The sequence below is a fragment of the Papaver somniferum genome, chromosome 9 (genome assembly GCF_003573695.1).
Source record: "Papaver somniferum cultivar HN1 chromosome 9, ASM357369v1, whole genome shotgun sequence".
NCBI classification, from domain to species: domain Eukaryota; kingdom Viridiplantae; phylum Streptophyta; class Magnoliopsida; order Ranunculales; family Papaveraceae; genus Papaver; species Papaver somniferum.
This window is the reverse complement of record NC_039366.1, coordinates 57,952,780-57,969,483: the sequence shown is the minus strand read 5'-3', so window position 1 is coordinate 57,969,483 and position 16,704 is coordinate 57,952,780. Positions and strand designations below refer to the sequence as shown.

The window sequence follows — 16,704 nt, the reverse complement described above, 5'->3', positions numbered from 1 at the left end:
GATAAAGACTCGCTATTGTTTTAGCTTGAGTAAAAATCAAATCAAGAGAGAGATATTAACTCCTTGAGATACTTTTATCTAGATTGAGTCTGACTGTCTAGTTGATTCTCTAGCAAAGTATTTCGGAGTTAGTCCATGCAGATTGCTAAGCGAAATATTGGGTGGTGTTGTTAGACTCCCTCTTTTTCAGTAGCAATCTGATTCTGTGGCCAAAGTTATATCTCTTATCTACGCATAGTCTATGGCTTCCCATACTTTTAACTATGTCAAGTGTCTTGATTTTTCCTCAAAGGATAATTACTTAGCTGATTCTTCCGAATCCAGAGAAAGAAATGAAACAATTGACAAGATGTCAGAGGTAGAAAGGAATACCGCCAGAACCAAAAAAAATCCAACTGAGACGATTGATCTTCACAATCATTCTCAACTCTTGGATGAATTTGAGAAGTCTCTAAATCGAGGACGTGAACTCTATAAGATCATTGAATCCTTCTCAAACAATATCAAAAGACTCACTAAAGAAAATGTGTTACAACAAGAAAAGATTAGTACTCTTGAGAATATTGTTAAATAGGGAACAATTAGAGAAAAAATTTTAATTGAGACACACTTCTATGATTTGAGCAACTTTCGTGTTGAAACAGAGAAAATTGATGCATCTATTCACCTAGCCCAAAAATAGTCTTCCTCCTTGACTAAGGAAAACACTGTAATGGGAAATTCTTTTGTGTCACGTGCTGAGTCTCAATATAAGTTACCTAACATGAAGAAAACTCACCAAAGGAAGTTCCTATAAAATATATTCGTCAAACTTCCAAATGGGACATGGGTTTGAAACAGATGCCTTTCAACAATTCTCCTCCACGAACATGTTCCTTCTGTGGAAAAAGAAATCATAGTACTAAACATTGTTTTACACAGAAGAAACAGATCTCCGATCTTCAAAATCTTCTTCGATTCACCGTCAATCATGTTAATCATCTGGCGAAATCGACAATGGATTTCACCCCCACAGAAAACCAGAATTCTCATAAAAGGATTTTTAATGACCTCTCATTTCACAATCTTTACAGAAATCGTGTTTTTACACCACTTTCCAGTATCTATGAGAATAAGGCTGGTAGATATAAGTCTAGAAGGTGGAGATCCTTCCCAGTAGATCCTCTAGAACCAATCTCTAGAGGTACTAGACTTAGTCATCGAAAAGTTCCATTTAATGGACTCTCTCAAAGGGCTGTAAGAAACCTCTATCGATTTAAAAACAGTCAAGGAGAGAAAAGAAATACAAAAATCAGACTGTCAGATGGTATCCCCAAATCATCTCTAAACACTCATGATGAGATTGTATCTCATCCTACTACCTAACTGTAGGTGTTATCATCCTTGTGTCTAACTTGAGAGTTACAAGGATGTCTGTTTATGAGATGCTCAAGTCTTAGTCGATTATCATTCATTATGTTGGTCTGATGGCTGTTTTGCAAATTGAGTTTTTCCACTGCTCTCTGTGTACCTAATGAATCTTTGTTGCTCTCACTTTTCGGTTTTGAGCCTTGTTTAAGAGAAACGTTTAAAGAAACAGTTTGTATTTCTGTTTGGGTCCTTCTTGTTTCTGGTATTTTCTCCAGGTCCACGAACGTCCAAGTCTTCCCTAAGGAAATCTAGGGTTTTCTCCCTTGATTAACAACATATATATATATATATATATATATATATATATATATATTATATGTTTTTATCATGTTCCCAGAAAAGGACGTCTATGGGAACCTCTGTTGAACCTCAAAAAGAAGTAAACATTGAGATAAAAGAAGATTTCAAAGGATGTGATTCAATCTAATTCTGAAAAAGATGCTAGAAAGAAAAGAGTATAACTTTTGGATAGGAGAATCTGTCAAGGATTTAATCTTCGTTCATACTGAGGTTAAGAACAAGCTTGCTAACCTTCAATTGCAGACAAAACAACTCTAGGATGGACAAGCAAAAATCCTTTAAAATCAAAACATCCTGATCAGAAACCAGAAGAAGGTCATCCTTGATTGCGTCAAAGCCAGGCATCTTGCTCGCATCGTTGACCGAAAAACTAATGTTCTAACTCATGAACATGGCGTCTCTACGGTCAAGAAGATCAAGGATATCAGTGACTCCTATTTTGATGGACCCTTTCAAAGGTATGAAATAATCAAAGAACTGATCTATTTGTCTTGTCTAGAAAGTCTTCTTATGAGAATTTTTCTCTTATGTTTTAGGAAGAAAAGCTAGAGTTTTGGAATAGCCATTATTGTGAGTACACATAGCTATGTCCATTGTTTTTTCATCTTTATTTTCTTTGGTTTATTTATTTAAATTCTAAAAATTGGTTTGGAAGATGATTTTTGCAGTATTAATCTTTATGGTTTTATATATTGCAATATGTTATGGGATATGTGTGTTTACGTCCGTGAACTATTATTGTCCCATATGATGTCGAAAGTTATCTCCTTTATATGTCGATATGCATGTGTTGATAAAAGAAGGAATGAACTTTTGACAAACAAAATTTAAGCCTATTATGTCAATTATTGATGGAAGATAGGTTAAAATATTTTGTTCGCAAGGATTATGTCTATGTATGTCATTGTGCAAAAAGTGATGGAAAATAGAATGAATCCTTGTATATGCCGCAGTATTGATCATTCCATGATCCATATTTTATGTGTATACTGCAATGCTCCATAAGTTGTTCTTGTGTTGAGCATAAGACGATTGAGTTAATCATTCTTTTATGGTGAACTTAGTTGTAGCTCCGTAAGTTTTCTTATGTCGAGCATTTCCAACTAGATTAATCATAGATTCGTTTGTGGTTATTTTGGTTGTGTACTCCGATTAAACTAATCATGGGTTCTCTTGTGATTAGTTTAATTGAGTTTTTTGTATATAGAAAATCATTTCTTTATGGTTTTTGGTGTCCAATAAAATCCTTCTTTTCTTCTAAAAGTAAGGTCGCTCTTGTTGTTCTCTTGAGAATGACATCAAATGGGGGAGAGTTCTTTTGAACTTGCGCTTAATTTCTATATCTTTGTGGGAAGTGCGGCTGTGGAATATTTGAGGAGTTATCTTGTATATTTATAAACTCCGTGATGAATGCATTTAGCTTCGGCTTTATGATTGCATCTAAACAAGTTGGTATGTACTTTTCTTTGGTCTTGAAGTGTCTCCATGAAAATTTTCATTAGGATCCCGTTTTCGTACCTTTGCCAATTTTATTGACAAAAAGGGAGAGAATTAATTTGTAGTTCACACTACAAATACATATGATTTGCGTGCTTTACGGGTCATTATGTAAGGGGGAGTGGTTTTGAAGTATTGACTAAGGGGGAGTGATACATATCACCATAGTATTGTTGTCGAAGTTGTGATATGAGAACTTTGATGATGTGTAATAATACTATGACACTGTATAACAATGATCGAGAGCCTTTGTATTCTCATTGTTATGGCTACGGAACTTCAACAACTATGATGCTGAACTTACAACCTTTGGAATCATGGGAGTACTTGGAAAAGACGAAGTTTTCGAGTAACGTTGAAGCGCCAAGGAGATCAAGTATGTGGACGAGAAGCTACAAAGTTTTATTTATTTTGTAATCCATATGTATTGATAGTTTTGTCACTAAAATTGACAAAGGGGGAGATTTTTAGAGCATTGCTCGGTCGAACTCGCATGCGTTGCTATATCAAGCATGTTTGTCAATATTAGTAATCAAAACTATATGTCTTGATTTCCATATACTTATGACTAAGTCTCGGTCTAGGATAGTTAGGAATAGTTGAGCTCCAGACTCCATGGCGATTATCTTGCAAAGACGAAGAACTACTCAAGGAACTGGTGGAACTTCATCTGACTAAAAGGTATGTGGAGACTTGAACTCATCTTGTCACTCAAAAATCTATCTACTCTATCTCCTACTCTTGAGACAAGATTCGTATAAGTATGATATCTTTCATACATACACATTTGCTATTCGAGCCGAGTTTACTCGCCTATCGTTTTCTCGAAATACGTGTTGGTAAGCTTTTGCTTTAACCATCTTCATATTTACCCGTGACGAAAGTCATGATGACGTTTCAATCTTGAAAATATCTTTGATGACGAATTGACGATAGTCGATTCTTTATGTCTAATGACTGTTATAACATTATAGAAGAATGTTTCAATGATTGAAATGTAGAGTTGAGAATATGTAACCACCTATGGATGTAAGCATTTAGTGTGTTCGCACATTTGTGTATAAATCCATGTGTCGGGAACCAAGGGCGTGCATATGTGTGCATGCGGTATTGGTTAAGGAGACAGGTTGGGTATGCATACCCGTACGCATACTGGCGGAAGTTCACGTCTGTGAAATTCTGTTGGGTTTGAAGTTTACGAACTCAAAAACCAGTCACCTTAGGTACGTGTACCCGTACGCGTACTGGCAGAACTTTTTCACCCGAAAAAGTCTGTTGAGTTTGGAAACTAAAACCAACTCAAAATTCGGTAGCAAGGTACGCATACCCGTACGCGTACCCAAGCTGGTTATTTCTCAAATCGGTAGTTCATGGACTTAAAACAATAAATTATAAGGAATGCAATCTTTGCAAACCGTGGGTATATTGTTCATGAATTGATTCAAGTGAATCAAACCGATTTTGTTTCAATTGTGTCTATGTATAAAGACCTAAGCAATTGAAAAACTCTTGAACTAGTTCTTATGAGTCATTTGAACTAGTTATGAGAAAGATGAATACGGTTGAAATGAAAACACTCATATGGCTAACCATTGGTCAACCATTTGTGAACCAACCAATGTACACGTTTAGGTACAGTTACTCAAACCTAAATGAATACATTTCATTTGTGTGTGACAAGATAAATTTCGATCTAACGGTTGAAAGATATTAGCTTGGATAAATCAGGTTTTTAATCTAACAGTGAATATTGAATGCTTTGTTACCAAGGTAACCTAGATTGCAAACCCTGATTTGAAAACTATATAAGGAGACATCTAGCAACTGTGCAAAACTAATCCCCACACCTCATGTGTGATACTAGTTGGTTTGATAGAGTCGATTCTCCTTTAATTGTAGGTTTCTTCTCGAGACCTTGTCGATTAACGACTGAAAGACTTCATTGGGATTGTGAAGCCAGACGAAACTACTTCTCTTGTAGTTGAGCGATCTTATCTTTCCATTTTCTATCGTACGAGTTCAATTGGAATAATTGACTTTTCTGTGTGATACAGATTTGTTTATTAAAGTCTTCGACTTTGGGTCGTAGCAACTCTTGGTTGTGGGTGAGATCATCTAAGGAAATCAAGTGCGTAGTATCCTGCCGGGATCAGAGACGTAAGGAGCGCAACTGTACCTTGAATCAGTGTGAGATTGATTAGGATTCAACTACAGTCCAGACCGAAGTTAGTTTGTAGTAGGATAGTGTCTGTAGCGGCTTAATACAGTGTGGTGTTCAATCTGGACTAGGTCTCGGGGTTTTTCTGCATTTGCGGTTTCATCGTTAACAAAACTTCTGGTGTCTGTGTTATTTCTATTCCGCATTATATTTTGTTTTTTAATTAAAATATCACAGGTTGTGCGCTGTATCGATCAATAGTGAAATCCAACCTTTGGTTGTTGATTGGAAATTGATTGATCCTTGGACATTGGTCTTTGGTACCGTCCAAGTTTATCTCTCTTGTATTTAATCGAGACTCGCAAATTTCTTGAGTAAGATTCAAATCAAGAGATAGCGATATAAGAACTTTTTGATATACTTTTCTCTAGATTGAGTCTGACTGTCTAGTTGATTCTCTAAAAAGAATATTGGAGTTAGTCCATACAGATTGTTAATCGAAATATTGGGTAAGGTTGTTAGACCCCCCGCATTTTCACAATGTGGAAAAAAAGATAACTCTAGAACCTAATATAAAGTGGAAAGGAGTGAGTATATGGTTTTGAATAGAATTACGGAAGCCACAAAAACACTACGTTTATTTTTTACTGTAAGCAAACCAATCAGGCATCTTTTACATTGGAAAGGAAAACCAAGGCAAATACAACTTGTTTTTCCATCGCAGGAGCAGGATGGATCTGCACAACTTCAGAAGAGAGAGTAGTAATGGTATGGCAGCTCCCATCGGAATAGCCGCGGCATTGGTGGCAGAAACTTGGGCCTTCCTACTAGCTACCAGAATGGAAATTACCCAAGAGAAGTTCATATTTAATAAATAAAGAACTACTCTTTGAAAAAAAAAACTTGTTTTTCCATTGAAGACCATCCTAGTTATATTTTCGACATACTAACAAGGGACAGGCTCAGGATGGTCCAGAGAGTCGTGGGTTTAAATAGCCATCACATGGATCTTATTATGTTTTAAGCTCTCAAAATGGATCTGTGTTTCAATTTAAGTTATCGAAAAAATGGATCTATGTTTCAATTTAAGTTATCGAAAAATGGTCCTTCGGACTTGACCAAAAAAAATCGAAAAATGGTCCTAAAATGTGAAATGTGATGGGGCAAAAAGTATGCAAAACTTCAGCCACATAAGCCTTATTGGAGGCATATACAAAATTATCTCAAAAACTCTTACCGAAAGATTAAAGGTAGTGATTCCTTCAATAATATCTGAATTTCAAGGGGCTTTTGTGGACAACAGGCAGATTACTGACGGCATTCTTATTACTTCAGAGTTGATTGATGCTAGAGAGAAAACAAATGTGCCTGGATTGGTGGTGAAGGTGGATCTGGAGAAAGCGTTCGCCAACATCAGTTGGTTCTGTTTGGATTATACTTTATCAAGATTTGTTTTTTGGTATGGTTTGGCGAAATTGGATTAGATGGTGTTTGTCTACTGCAAGGTTCTCTATGACTATAAATGGATCTGCCTCGGAAATTTTCAGAAGTGGTAAGGGCGTAAAACAAGGTGACCTTATTTCTCCCTTTCTTTTTATCATGATTGTTGAAGTGTTGTTTGCCATGATCAAAAAGGTTGCAGACCTGGAGCTAGTTGATGGTTTTAAACCTTCGGAAAATGCTTTTTCTATCACACATTTACAGTTTGCAAATGATTTGATAGTGTTTCTAGATGATGATGTCAAGCAGATTCAAAATTTGAAGAAAATATTAGCTTTTGAACTAATTTCTGTATTGAGAGTCAATTTTAAGAAAAATTTTGTTGTGGGAGTAGGGAATGCTTTGAACACTGCTGAATGTGCATTATTATTTGGATGTCCAATGACTTCGTTTCTTATGAAGTATCTAAGAATTCCACTTGGTAATAAGTCAAGAACAATTGGCGTTTGGGATATCATTTTCATTACTTGGTTATCAATACTGTGAATAAGTTTTGTTCTACAGGAAAAATCAACAGCAAGCACAATTCTACTTTCATTACCTTGGTGCCTAAGAAAGATTATGTGGAAACAATCAAAGACTGGAGACTAATCAGTTTGTTAACAAGCGTGTACAAAATCATTGCAAAGGTTCTAGCCACAAGACTCAAGCTAGTAATGTACAAGATGATTTCCCCAGTGCAATGTGCCTATATTGAAGGAAGACAAATAATTGATGGCACTTTGATAGCCAATGAGCTTGTAGATTCAAGACTTAGATCTGGCAAGGCTGGTATTATTTGCAAGATAGATTTTGAAAAGGATTTTGATATGATTAACTGGAAGTATTTGGAGTTTGTCATTGATCAAATGGGCTTTGGCAGGAAGTTCTGCAATTGGTTAAGGTTCTGTTACTCAACTTCATCTTTTTCTGTGTTAATTAATGGCTCTTCTTTTGGATACTTCACAAGTTCAAGGGGTGTTAGACAAGGTTGTCCTGTCTCTCCTCTTCTTTTTAATATTGCCATAGAGGGATTTTCTAGGTATATGGACAGAGCTGCTCATTTAGGATTATTCAATGGCTTTGTTGTATCTTCTTCTAGTATCACTGTGAACCACTTGCACTATGCTGATGATACCATTTTCTTCATTGATCATAACAAAGAGGAATTGCATAACTTAATCTCTGCTCTCAAATGTTTTGAATTCATTGCTGGTTTAAATGTTAACACCTCTAAGACTAGACTCATATCAATTGGAGATGTTCCAGAGATGGCAGTTTGGGCTTCTGAATTTGGGTGTACCACAGATAATATTCCTTTTATGTATCTTGGCATGCCTTTGGGATGTAAACCTACTTCTAAGCATATTTGGGATCCTATTATTGAAAAGTTTGAGGAGAGACTTTCACTTTGGAGACAAATTTCACTTTCAAAAGGAGGTAAACTTGCTCTCCTAAAATGCATTCTCAGTTCTCTCCCCATTTATTACTTTTCATTGTTTAGAGCTCTGGCTTCAATAATAAAAAATTTAGAGAAGAAGATGAGGAATTTTCTATGGGAACACAAGCCAGGTTCAACTATATCTCATCTTGTTAACTGGAGTCTTGTTAATGCTACAAAAGAAAGTGGTGGTCTGGGTGCATGATTTAAAATTGATGAACCTTTCTTTGCTTGCCAAATGGTGTTGGAGATTTGGCCAAGAAAAGAATAGGCTATGGCATAAGATAATTGTGGATAAACATGGTGTTGGTTTCTCTTGTTGGGTTCCCGAAGCTGAATTCTTCACATGGTGTTTCATGTTGGAGAATTATTGCTGGCACTGCTCATCTTGTGAGCAGTATAATTCCACTTTGATGATTCACTCTGGCAGGGAGATTTCATTCTGGATTGATACCTGGTGTGGTAATACTTCTCTGGCTTCTTCGTTCTCTTATTTGTTTAAATTATCTAGTATTAAAGAGTCAAGTTTAGCGGAGATGATTTCAGCAGATGGGAACTGGATATTTAACTTTAAAAGGCATCTGATTGGTCTAGAAGTTAATGCTTTTGCTGAGTTAATGGTGAGAATTGGTAGCAATCCTCCGGCACTTGATAATCTGTCTGATACTAGAAGGTGGTCCTTGCACAGCTCCGGAAACTTCAGTGTTAAATCTTTATACACGAAGTTGGTTGAAAATTTTGGGATTCAAGACTTTCCTCATGCTTTTGTTTGGAAGAAAGCTATCCCTCCAAAAGTTAACTTTCTTATCTGGTGCTTACTGCATGGAAAGCTTAACACTATTGATATCTTAAACATCAAAGGAATTGATATTTATAACTCCTGCGTGCTCTGTGGTGATGATACATAATCTCAGGATCATATCTTTCTTCATTATAAGATTGCTCACAAGATCTGGTCGATGGCTTTTCCTAGCTGTTGTTGGGCGTGGGTTCTGCCCACGAGTTTTGGAATGCTAGCTCTTACCTGGCACTATGTTTATTTCTCGCACACAGGGAACTTCATATGAAGTCTCATCCCAGCTGCTGTCGTGCACACTATTTGGATGGAAAGGAACAGACGTACTTTTGAGCCTAACCACAATTTCAAGACGGAAACTGATCTAGGTATAGAGATGAGGTCTCTTGTTTTATCTTGGGCAAGTGCAGCTGGTAGAACAGCTCATTTGAACCTCTGTAGCACTGTACTCAACAACTGGGATGCTCTTTTTGCTTAATTTTTGATGTTTTTTTCTTTTCTTTTTCTCTACCACTGGTAGATGCTCTGGAAATTCTACTTCTTCAATATTATCTTCTCTTTTGATCAAAAAAAAAATAATCGTTTTGCATAAGTTTCAAAAGAAGTTGAGCATTTGGCAACAAAGATACTTATCTAAAGGCGGTAGGTTAATGTTAATCAAGCATGTGTTATCTAGCTTACCCGTGTCGTTGTTTCAGTTGCCTGTCTCAGTAGAAAAACAAATGGAAAGAATTATGAGGCAATTTTTATGGGGTTCTTCTAATAATAAGGCAAAGAAGGGTGGGTAGGATTCAAAAAGCTAGCTTTGTCTAAACAAAGATGTGGAGTAGGAATAAAGAAGCTAAGATTAATGAACAGGGCTTTACATGCGAAATGGATATGGAGATATGGGAAGGAAGAGAAAGCTTTATGGCGAAAGGTAGTCAATCATAAATTTGGTGGTAATCCGAAAGTGTTCTTTCCATCTTCAAACAACAAGCCAATGAGGATTTTATGGGCAAGTATTCTAAAAAGTAATTCTACTGTGGTTCAAAATTCAGTTCTTAAGGTTAATAATGGTGATAAGGTGTTGTTTTGGAGAGACATTTGGTTAAATGGTCATGCTCCAATGATGTTGTTTCCGGCTTTATTCAAACTTAGTAGGAACAAGGATGCCACTATTCAAGAAATGTTGATGATGTCCGGTCATGATACCTGGAATTTTGCTTTCAGTAGACTACTTAATGATCAGGAGATTGAGGATGTAGCACATCTTTTGAATTTAATTCCTGCTATTAACAGCGACAGTGGAGGTAACCAATGAATCTGGCAGCCAGGTAATAAAATCTTCTTTGTAGCATCTTGTTATAAGACTTTAGAAGACAATGGCTTACTGGTATTCCCTTGTAAATGCATTTGGAATCCGAGTTTTCCACATAAAATTATTTTTTTCATCTGGACCCTTTGCTATGAGGCGGCACCTACTTTGGATTCATACAAGAGCAGAATTATTGTAAAATGGATGTTTGTTGTGCAAAAAGGATGTTGAATCTAATCAACACGTTTTCCTTCATTGTGAAACCACAAGGTTAGTTTGGCATTATTTTCCGAACTTTTATAATCTAAGTTGGGTATTCCAAGCTTCAGTTAGGAACATAATCTGGGAATGGAGGAAAAAGAAGACAAATAGTTCTCACCCGATACGTCAGCGAATTTGGGATATCTACCCTTTCGCAATTCGGTGGCTATCTGGATTGAGAGGAATGCACGTCTGTTTAATGGCAGTACAAACACCTTGACTCTATCATTGACAGTGTAAAGGTGTTTGTGTATAATTGGGATGCAGTATTGCATAATTGGGATGCAATCTTGAGATGTAATTTTTGTTTCTCTAAAGCTCTACAATAATTGAGCTTTTCTTTTGTTTTCCCTATCAACCTACCACTGTCTTGACGGTGTTTTGATTTTTTTTAATATAGTCCTTTTTTGAGTCAAAAAAAAAAAAAAGAAAAAAAAAATGGTCCTAAAATTCACAGTGTCTTGCAACTCGCTCACATGTTGTTCGATATGTACACACAACATAGAAAGACCAAAGATATGTTCCAACTAGAGAACATATATGTCGTTTTTATTTTATCCGTATGTGTTGTTTCATAGACCAACTCTGTAAATTGAGATGCATCTTTCAGTTACCAAGCAGTACATGGACGTCTACCAACCATTCAAGGAAAAACCAAGAATTTCTGTAGTAATTTTGGTTAGCCCGACGACGAACATATTACACCAATATTGAGAATTTAAAGTTACTTGTTAGGATGAAAATTAAGACCGTGTGATTGCTATATTTATTTCTGGTTACTTGATATTCATTGTTTACAAACCGGTATACTGATTCCACTTCGACTTTACCTTTGGTGCACTGTTGGTTTCCAGTCACACCCACACCTTCACTGGTTTTCACTTCAAAAGAACATTTTGTTGTATATTGATACCCACTCCTTCATTGGCTTCCACTTCAATAGAGCATTATGATGCACGGTCGTGCAATAGACCTGCGAAATTTAGCATTATCAGTGCTGGAGGTCACTAGTTAAATTTTCAAATTCAACAAAAGCACCATGTACAAATCATGTATTAACGCATATTGACTAGAAATTTATTAGTAGGTTCTTTACTTGATTCCCGCTGCTGGAACTTTTCTGCAACCTCTTATTCAGACCTTCAACGAATCAACAGCGTTCTTGTGAGGAAACCGCCAACGCACGATTACCCATATAGAGATTGACTGGAAGTCAAAATTTTCTCACTTCAGAGTTCAGACTGACTTCTAATGCTGTAAACTCACTTAACAAGCAAGAAGATTGACTGGAAAGTCAACATTTTCTCATCACACCTAAACTTCCTCATCTGTGCTGCTTCCTTTGGACATTAATCTGTAAAATTGTGCTTCCAGATATCCATGCAGTTAGTTCTGGTTGATTTTCAAGTTGGTGAAGAGGATGCAACCTTCCATTTTCTAGTTGCACACCATAGACAAATGGGAGTCGCAGTGTGAGGAAACTCTCTGGCGGTAAGATAACTCTACACCCAATGCTGAACTGTGATTGTCGCTCAGAGTCAGGAACAGTTGCAGGCAAGCATGAAGCCTACGATGAACAGATGTTACATATGGAACACAAGTATGTTTTTCTCATCATCCAGGAAAATTTCATAAATCAGATGGTTATATTGCTAGCAGATCAATTCTTAAGAACCTACAAAGAAACAGATGCATACCTCAAATTGTACACTTGGGCATGTTGCTAAAACGACTGGAAATGGAGGTGTTACCTGCAAAGGATTCAAATATGAACTGTGTGAGAAGTGAAGGGACACAAAGAAGACAAACAACGCGTCAACCTTAAGAGAACAAAAATTTGTCTGGATCTGCAGCATATTCTAACCACATAACTGAAAGTAACTTAAATATATGTTTACCATTGGATGTAAATTTGGTTATGAGCGTCTTGAGGTTGGAATATACCATCTTAATGAGACAATTTAATTCAGTAGGAACTTGAGTTTAATCATTTACATGGACTGTAAAAGGACGCATCAATTTCAACACTCTAACTGACTTAAGCTAAAGAAAATTTTATGATGCTGGCGAGCAAGCATTTAAGTGATCTTTTCTGATAACCTGTGCAAATAGGATATTCCAAACACCTAAATAAGAAAAGGTAAAAAATAAATAATGTCGGCAAAAGATTTAGTACCAGAAAAATCCTTTGAAGCTGTGATACTGTGCTTTCGAAGTTGATGTGATGGCCTTTCTTACTTTTAGAGGTCCTGCAATGTGGGCAGTTCATATATATAGGTATATTCCTATTCAGAAGGGAAAAGGGCTCAACACCATCATCAATGGTAGAAAACTCGGGCCTCTCTTCAAGATCTTCAACAGACTCAGAGTGTGTCTTTCCGACAGAGAACTTACTATGTTCTTTTCCTGGTTCGGAGAACAGTACTACTCTATCCAAATGTTGGCTACCGTTAGCCGCTCTCTGGTTAGACCTGATTGAGTTCCTTACCTTGTGCATTGAAGCGGATGCGTGTGAATGAGCTTTGTCATGTGCAAATTTCTTAGAGTTTGATAATTCTGGTTTTCGCTCCGATCCGTCAACAGATTGGGTGCGAGATTCTTCAGCCAATGAATAGAAGGAACCAAGCTCATTAAGATGCTTTGATGTCAATAAGAAACGATGGCCCTGGGGACACTCATGCTCAAATCCAAAATACACATTTGCATGCTTTAAAGTAGTGCTTGGCTTGATCGTTCCACCACCAACCATGCTAATTGGAACTACATTGCTTCCTATCTGTAACGAAGGTTCACCATCTGGATACCCACTAGCCCCAACCCTACCTGAGATGTCACTAAAAGAAGGTAAACCTTCAGATACTTGAGATCCTTGGTGCTCCCCAGTTACTTGAGCATTTCCCTCGCCTCTATTTCTCGGAACCCTTTGTTTAACACTCTTTTCTGAACTAGTTGTCGGCTGTTTTCTCTGCTGAAGAGGAGGAAATGCCGCATCTGTAGCAACTGATCCAGCAACAACCTCAGAAAAAGGTCTTCTCATGTTAAAACGTGGGACGCCTCTATCAGAACCTATCTTTTTGTCAAGAGAAGAAATTTTCTCGGACCTTTGATTTTCAACGTCTCCTACCTGCTTTGTTCCTTCATCTACGACTGACTTAAGCTTAGGATCCTCAATAGGTCCTTCTCGGACTGCTTCCTCGACTGAATTACTTGCTTTTAGTGGTTTCTCAAGCATAATCGTCCACTTCAAAAGAAATTTCTCAGTAGCGCAGAACCCGCTCTGAATCAATCCCTTGGAAGGTTCATAATACCTTGATCCTCCAACTCGAATTAGACTCCATGAGCTAGGCTTTATTGGACCCGTATCGCTTAGCTGAGGTAGTTGGAGTGCTGGAAGAAGATTATGACAGTTTGGAAAACAGTTGAAAGTAACATTTGCTGTTTCGAAATCAAATGGATCATCTCGAGGCCGCCTTGAACGGCCACAAGCACATGCATGAAGGAAAACAAATCCACTAGAATGTGGCTTGACCGAAGTTTCTGCAAGTCTTCCATCAGTCTCGATATTGTGTCTTTGGTGCATACATGGTCTTCCAGTCAAACTTATAGCATCACATAGTTGCCTTCCAGAACTCCAAATGGTCACGCATTCATCTCGCAATTTCTTTGCGTAAATATGCACAGCAGGCCCCTTCACCTTTGAGTGAAAAGCATGCAAAGCCTTGTTTAAATGTACCTCGTGCACTGAAGTTGGATAACAAGCAGGTAAGTCTTTGAGGTAAAGCTCCTTAGCAGCAGGAAGGGCTCTCTGACACCACGAGGTTGAGAATTTGATGTTCAGGCCTTTACCACTTTCCAACAACGATATAGCACTTTGTACAGGGTCTATCCCTGTTCTCGCAGGAGGAATTCTTTCAATCTGAGTTGAACCGCCATTTCTGAGCACAGGTTTGCTTTTAATTATTTGGATACTTTCGCTTTCATCTGGAATCCCACATCTCACTGAGATCAGCGCCTCCAAAATAAGTTGACTGGAAGATAGCCAGTTTTCCAAACTCGGAAGCACAGGAGTTGTGGCTGGTTTACCAGATGCAGCAGAAGCGGCAGCAGCTGCTGCGGCAACAGCAACCATACCAGCCCCAGAAGCTGAGCCACTACTGGAGTTACCAACCAACCCACCTCTTCCTCTTAGGGTATCGGACTGCTTATAAATAAACTCTTTTATGCACTGAATATCTTCTTTAACTGTAGCTTGGTAATGACTTTCAAGCAAAAGACTATCTGAGGCTAGCTTGGCATTCAGAACTTCTTCCACAAAACCAGTTGCAAAATTCAATGATTCACCTCTTTGATTGGTAAATCTATCTAAAAGAGCAACTGCTCTAGAAGCCTCCAGGGAAAACAAAGGCGTTGAACTGGGGTTACCCCCACCTCTTGACCCAGCATGGTTCCCCTCAGAACCTGACAGGATGCGGCATTTCTTAATCAAAAATCGTATTTGTGCGTCAAGAGATGATTGTAATTTCTTCCTGAAACTTCCTTCAGGTTTACTCATAGGACGCGATAACATAACAACTGAGGTAGAACTTTTCACAGGCAAGTTTGGTCTAGGTAACCCACTTGTATTAAGAGACGGATTCGACATTGAGGCCTCAGCAGAATCTTCTACAATAGACCCAGTGTTGCTAGGACCCTCAGGAAAATCATCGAGAAATACAAACAAGACTACAGGTGTGCACTGCCCTGGAAAAAATGACGAATACGATCCCAAACCCGACATGAGCGATATACGACCATGAGAAGAATCATTCCGTGGGTTTGTTGAAAACATTGTAGTGTGTGACGTAGATGATGAGCTAGAAACTCTAGAACTCAATGTAGGTTTAAATTGTGATTTCATAAATGGAACTAGAGCATGTTTTGCAGCTTGTAGTAATCGTAATGTTTTCAGTGTTTGTGTATCGAAACGTGAACCCTCCTGAAGATATATGATTACATGACACACCTGCATTGCTAATAGAATTACTCATTTATTTTTCACAGCCAAATCAATAATATCTCATACTTTATTTAGAACAAATATGGATGTAATAAGATAGTACACTTACAGAGAACATAAGAAGCATTCCTTGAAGATCCTCATATTGATGTTGTTCAAAACCTGAATCCAAACCCATAGAAGACTCTGGAAATTCATCTTCCGGACAAATATTGGAAACAAATCGTAAAAAGACAATGCCCCTCTCTTCATCATAGTAATAAATAATACTTCGAGAGTGAAACCAATTCTTAACTTTCTCTTCTTCTTCTCGATTATGAATTGGGAATTTAAGGCCTAAATTACCTGATCCAAATACATTATAATCAACAATACGATTAATTAATTGAGATAAGTCTTCTTCTTTCTTTCCAATAAACCCAACAACAACAACGCCATCTGTAGAAGAAGAGTTTGTAGGAAGAGGAAGTGGAGATGAAGTAAAGGAAGTGGGTATGTCTGATGAGATTGTTGAAATAGTAGCAATGGTGGTATTATTTGAAGGTGAAGGACGAATTAGAACTCGAAGAGACGAGGAATTATTAGACGTATCCATTAGTTTCTAAGACACTGACTTTCTATAACTGAGATTACTACTTTGACTTTGCTGTTGATTCCTTCATGGTTGAAGAAGAGAAGAAGAAGAGATGATGAAAAGAAAGAGGAGTTTTTACAATTTTCTGGTACAAATCTCTGGTTTGTGTTTTCTTCTTCCTAGAGTCCTCAGTCCTGGACAGTGATTCAGTGACCTAATTTAACTGATTTTGGATCGACATTAACACGGCGCATTTGAACTTGTCCGTGAGATGGGTTCTGCTGGGCCTGGCAGTCACAATTTGATGAGCATTTATATTGAACCGTGTTTTGGAGCATATACCCAAAACTTTTGTGTTCTACTTGATAGGACAAAAAATTTAGTCATGATTAGTTGTTAATGATTTGAGCTGGTATTAGTATCATGTTTTGAAGAGTAGATCTTTTTAACTTTTAAGAGAAGAAGAAGTGAAGTAAATTTTAAGTTTTGTCTTAA

General features: G+C 37.4%; 2 protein-coding genes across 3 annotated transcripts; one reads left to right on the top strand and one right to left on the bottom strand.

Annotated features, from left to right (window-relative positions):
- The first annotated feature begins 9,931 nt into the window (after positions 1-9,931).
- Positions 9,932-10,384, top strand: LOC113311992. The gene has a single exon (XM_026560771.1). It carries the CDS (start codon positions 9,932-9,934, stop codon positions 10,382-10,384), a length of 453 nt encoding a protein of 150 aa, XP_026416556.1.
- Positions 10,385-11,349: 965 nt separating this feature from the next.
- Positions 11,350-16,462, bottom strand: LOC113310631. 2 transcript variants are annotated; one of them, XM_026559355.1, is made up of 5 exons: positions 15,745-16,462; positions 12,816-15,641; positions 12,337-12,390; positions 11,736-12,206; positions 11,350-11,612 (listed from the first exon to the last, which is right to left on the bottom strand). In XM_026559355.1, the coding sequence occupies exons 1-4, from the start codon at positions 16,228-16,230 to the stop codon at positions 11,964-11,966; spliced, it is 3,609 nt and encodes a 1,202-aa protein (XP_026415140.1). In that variant the 5' UTR covers positions 16,231-16,462; the 3' UTR covers positions 11,350-11,612; positions 11,736-11,963. The 2 variants fall into 2 exon arrangements, with proteins under 2 accessions (XP_026415140.1, XP_026415141.1); XM_026559356.1 differs by having other exon boundaries at positions 12,816-15,649; positions 15,745-15,877.
- Between the last annotated feature and the right edge of the window lie 242 nt (positions 16,463-16,704).

Coding starts and splice junctions, on each gene's coding strand:
- LOC113311992 (XM_026560771.1), top strand. CDS start 9,932: ATGAACAGGGCTTTACATGCGAAATGGATATGGAGATATGGGAAGGAA.
- LOC113310631 (XM_026559355.1), bottom strand. CDS start 16,230: ATGGATACGTCTAATAATTCCTCGTCTCTTCGAGTTCTAATTCGTCCT. Junction 12,391..12,815: donor AGCTTCAAAGGATTTTTCTG/GTACTAAATCTT, acceptor AATCCTTTGCAG/GTAACACCTCCATTTCCAGT. Junction 12,207..12,336: donor GCCCAAGTGTACAATTTGAG/GTATGCATCTGT, acceptor TGTTCATCGTAG/GCTTCATGCTTGCCTGCAAC.